We start from the raw sequence: 4,398 nt of genomic DNA, 5'->3' as shown, positions 1-4,398 counted from the left end.
GGGTCCAAAGTACGTTGGTTACCCTGCACTTGCAGGTTATTTCATTTTGTTCGAATTTGATTTTTCCGGCATAGATGTTTATTCACTGAAAGGATTCGAATTTTCCATGAACCTTGTTTTCAGTTGTAGTTTTAATTTTTTTGTGATAGAATGCTCAAATATAATGTTAATTAGTTGGTTGAAATTTATGACAGTATTATTAAAAATGCACTGATTTTCTATGGCACAGTTTTTAATTAACTACTTCAAACTTACAAAATATAAGCATTTATTTCTCCCACACCGTAATCATCTAGAATCCAAAACCACAAAGAAATAGTAACAAATAACTCCATTCTAGTTTAGATCATCATGAACAGACATAAACATAACATAAACAGACGCTTTAAGTGTTTAAATTAAGCTGGAAATCACGGACACCGCAAAATCAGTCACCAGTAAAGAACATGATTCATTTAAGCACGAATTTCTTTATTCACATCACCACATTACTCGTTTTGCACTTTAAACTTTAAATAACATTTTCACATCTAGACACGCGGCAAATGGGCACCTTCCGGCTGGAATCCATTCTCATCGGCAACGTAGTTAAGGGAGTAAACCACTCCGTCGGCACCGGTATAGGAGTATTGTCCCTTAACAACGATGGCAGCAACGTCGTCAGCGAAGGTTTTCAGCTGGGCCTGTTCGGCTCCGGAGATTCCGTTGCTGGTTTCGTAGGCTACGTTGTATCCGTCGACCTTCTGGTCATTTTCGAACTTGACGACAGTGGCGGCACCATCATCGGCGGGGGCGGCCAGGGCGACGGCAACGATGGCAGTGAAAACAATCAGGAGTTTCATTTTGGTTGATTTGATTTGAACGGAACTAGGATGACTAGCTTGACTTCTGGTGCTTGCTGGCAGTTGACTGAGTGATGAGTGGCTAGCTGACGGGATGCTCTTTTATACCACGAATGCAATCGACGCTGTGCATGTTTGCACCATTTAGCAAAAAAAGCTAGATTCTGAATCTGTCATTTTAAAAAGGTACTGCATTCTGGTTTTGGTTGTCAACAAACCGGCACCACCTGTTTGACTTCCTCATATGATAAAAAGCTTGATCCAGAGGATTTTCGCTACAGAAATCTCACCGGCCTCGACTGGGATGGAGCCAACATTACTTAAGGTGAAAGGTGGTCATTTTAGCCTGCATAATCAATAACCCAGTTAAATAACATGCTCTAATTTGGTACTATTGAATGTTTTTTTTTATTGGATCGATCATTAATTCAGCTGTAATGTTTTAAAATTATGGGTCATTCCACGGGAAATTTACTGCCAAATTTTGTTTTTACAGATGCAATATTTTTTTCATGTTCTGTGTTCAAAATAATGAGTTTTTTTTATTACGATGTTACTGTTGGTAATCGCAAGATATGATTTTTTTAAATATTATGATTCGAAAAAATCGCTGTTTTTGAATTTTGACTGTAAACATAGTTTTTAATATCGAAATATATCATTCTATGTTCAAGCCTTCAAAATTAGTACCGTAAAACTGGGTATTGATCAGTTAGACTAATCTTATAAACAAGTGAAATAAACAAATGCTGCCAATTTTCCTGAATTTACCCCGAAGATCAAAATTACCCCGTTTTACGGTATACCATTCTTCCTCGTCCCACTTAATAGCATAAAAAGTGGCGTCTTCAAGAAGATGCCCGTGGGTCAGAACATCGATCGAGCGTAACGCCTCGCTTCCCGAGCAGGAGAAAATTACTGAAGAATACCTGATCCAGATATTTTTTGGGTGAATAACTGCATATCTGAATTAGGTATTGACGAGGTTGATATAAGAGGTAAAATAGCTAAAATAATAGCTAAAAAATGTTCTATAAACACTTAAATAATAACTGATTTTGCTATTGCAATACCTAAATAATATCAAATGTTTTTGCACACGGGACGTCAATCGAATATCTCAGTTTGGTATTACTATGCTATTCAATACTAAATCTATATCTCATTTTGACATTTTAAGAAAAAAACGAAATATCTCGTTAAGTTATTCAGATGATATTTAATACTAATTGAATATCTCCTTTTAGTATTATAAGAAAAAATAATTAATATTTCATTTTGTTATTGCTATGGTATTCAATACTAACAGAATTGCTCATTTTAGTATTTTTACCTAAAATTAATATACACTGAAATCGCTTTTTACGCAAATTTCAGAATTTACTCGGTTTTTTCGTGATTTTGAAATTTGCGCGGTACTTAACGCGAATTTCGGAATTTACGCTGTTTCGATTTACGTGGAACGCATCATTCGCGTGAAAAGTGACTTGAGTGTACCTCATTTAGCCGATACTTAGAAAAATAAATAATACCACAGTTAGCTTTGTAAATTTACATATTCTTCCAGCAGTTTTCTGAGTTTCATGTTTATTTAAAAACATCAATCATAGGCATAGAGGCCTGTCCGGCCATACAGGACTTCGCTCTATATGATTAACAGTATTGATAAAAATTTTAATTAACCTTAGACGTTCATATGATAATTTTAGAACATTTTAAATGCAAAAAACCGATTTAGGTACACAAAATTACCACTAAGTGGCATTTTAGTATCTTCGGGCAACTTGTTTATTTTTGTCCAGCTTTTGTATGGAGAGGATCCATAGTGCGTCGAAGCAGCGCTAGCATCAAACATTAGGCCGTATGAATAAAACAGTTTGCTTTGCTTTTCCCGTGTAAATCTTATGGGAGAGTATGCTTTAACTCTTTTATTCATACGGCCTATTATGCGAACGAGAAAAATCACATTTTTAAATATGCTTACATACTTATATCTTAAATACTTCTTAAATAACACTAACATAGTTTTCCTAATACACCATTGTGTGTAAAACCCGTACCTGATATGACGTCACTATCCAGCTTTTTACGCGCTATAATGGCGGACGCTATAAATTGTGTTCGTAATATGTGATCAATCTTTTTGACAACTCTGCATACATCAAAACTGGGCACTCTTCTCCTGTACGGCAGTGTTGCTCTTTCTTTCGTTTACGCAAAAGAAGGAAGGCAATCCAGCTTTCCACGAGCGATAATGGCGGTTATTGAGCACAAGTGGGCATAATCTTGTGACATTCATTGGAGGAGCGTCGAGTTCGCCCTGACGGAGTTACTATGGAAACATCCATGATTGTTTGTTGTTCGAATCAAGGTTCGAATGTAAAAATGTAAACATTGTTCAATTTTGCAGATCAGCTAAAGAGGAACATAAATGAACGGACAACAAGTTTTATGAATTGTGGCTTCGCAGTTTTCGGATATTTCAGGGAGAATGGCCAAATACGCAGCGGAAAGTTTCTTATCAAAACGAGACGCTGTTCGAGAGCAAACTTGGCAACGGTTCGACTAATATGAAGTTCAATGTTCACGTTTGCCTCTGAGTGCATTCGAATGTTTAATTCGTACGATTGTAGAAAGTATCCTGAGCCGGTGCTTTCAGGAAATTATGGCCACAAACCACTACAAAAGTTTGAATCCGTTCAATTATGTTCCACTTCAGCTGATCTGCAAAATGAAACAATGTTTATATTTTTACACTCGAACAACAAACAATCATGGATGTTTCCATAGTAACTCCGTCAGGGCGAACTCGACGCTCCTCCAATGAATGTCACAAGATTATGCCCACTTGTGCTCAATAACCGCCATTATCGCTCGTGGAAAGCTGGATAGTTTTGTTTACATTTCGCACAGTTTTGCTTTCCTTCTTTGACGTAAACGAAAGAAAGAGCACGGTAGTGTTGCAAGAGAAGAGTGCCAGATTTGATGTATGCAGAGTTGTCAAAAAGATTGTTCGCATATTACGAACACAATTTATAGCGGCCACCATTATAGCGCGTAAAAAGCTGGATAGCTGAGTATTCAAAACTATCCAATAAAAACGCACTCTCATTGAATATTTTGCTTAGTCTTTTTGCTCCCGCTCTAGTGCGCTGCTTTAAGCATTAAATTCACGTAAATTACGAATTGCGTAAAAATAAATCGCATAAGCGGCTTCAACACTTGCCAAACCACAAGATCGGTTGCCGAAAGTAAAACGCCGTGTGATATGATACAACAATCCCATCGACTAAACTAACGTCCCGAAAGTAAAGTGAACAGATCTCTGCTCACGCCATAGCACCAATTATTTTCGCACAGATCTTCGGTTTGGTGCAGTGCCTCAGAATTGTATGACATTTGGCGTACGGGCATAGTTTATGGGCTTATTGAAAAAAAAAACTATTGAAAAAATCTCCAGTTTTCCATGAAAGCTCTAAGGGAAATTTTCCGATTTTCTCGAACATCGCTTATTTGAAAAATTCATAACTCTTGAATCAAGGCATCGTAGAACAAA

General features: G+C 37.0%; 1 protein-coding gene across 1 annotated transcript; it reads right to left on the bottom strand.

Annotated features, from left to right (window-relative positions):
- Window positions 1-530: 530 nt before the first annotated feature.
- Window positions 531-851, bottom strand: LOC128742741 (flexible cuticle protein 12-like). Its single transcript, XM_053839190.1, has one exon. It carries the CDS (start codon window positions 840-842, stop codon window positions 531-533), a length of 312 nt encoding a protein of 103 aa, XP_053695165.1. The 5' UTR covers window positions 843-851.
- Window positions 852-4,398: the final 3,547 nt, after the last annotated feature.

This window comes from Sabethes cyaneus, chromosome 3 (genome assembly GCF_943734655.1).
Source record: "Sabethes cyaneus chromosome 3, idSabCyanKW18_F2, whole genome shotgun sequence".
NCBI classification, from domain to species: Eukaryota; Metazoa; Arthropoda; class Insecta; order Diptera; family Culicidae; genus Sabethes; species Sabethes cyaneus.
The sequence above is the reverse complement of the archived record's forward strand: the minus strand, read 5'-3'. Positions and strand labels throughout refer to the sequence as shown.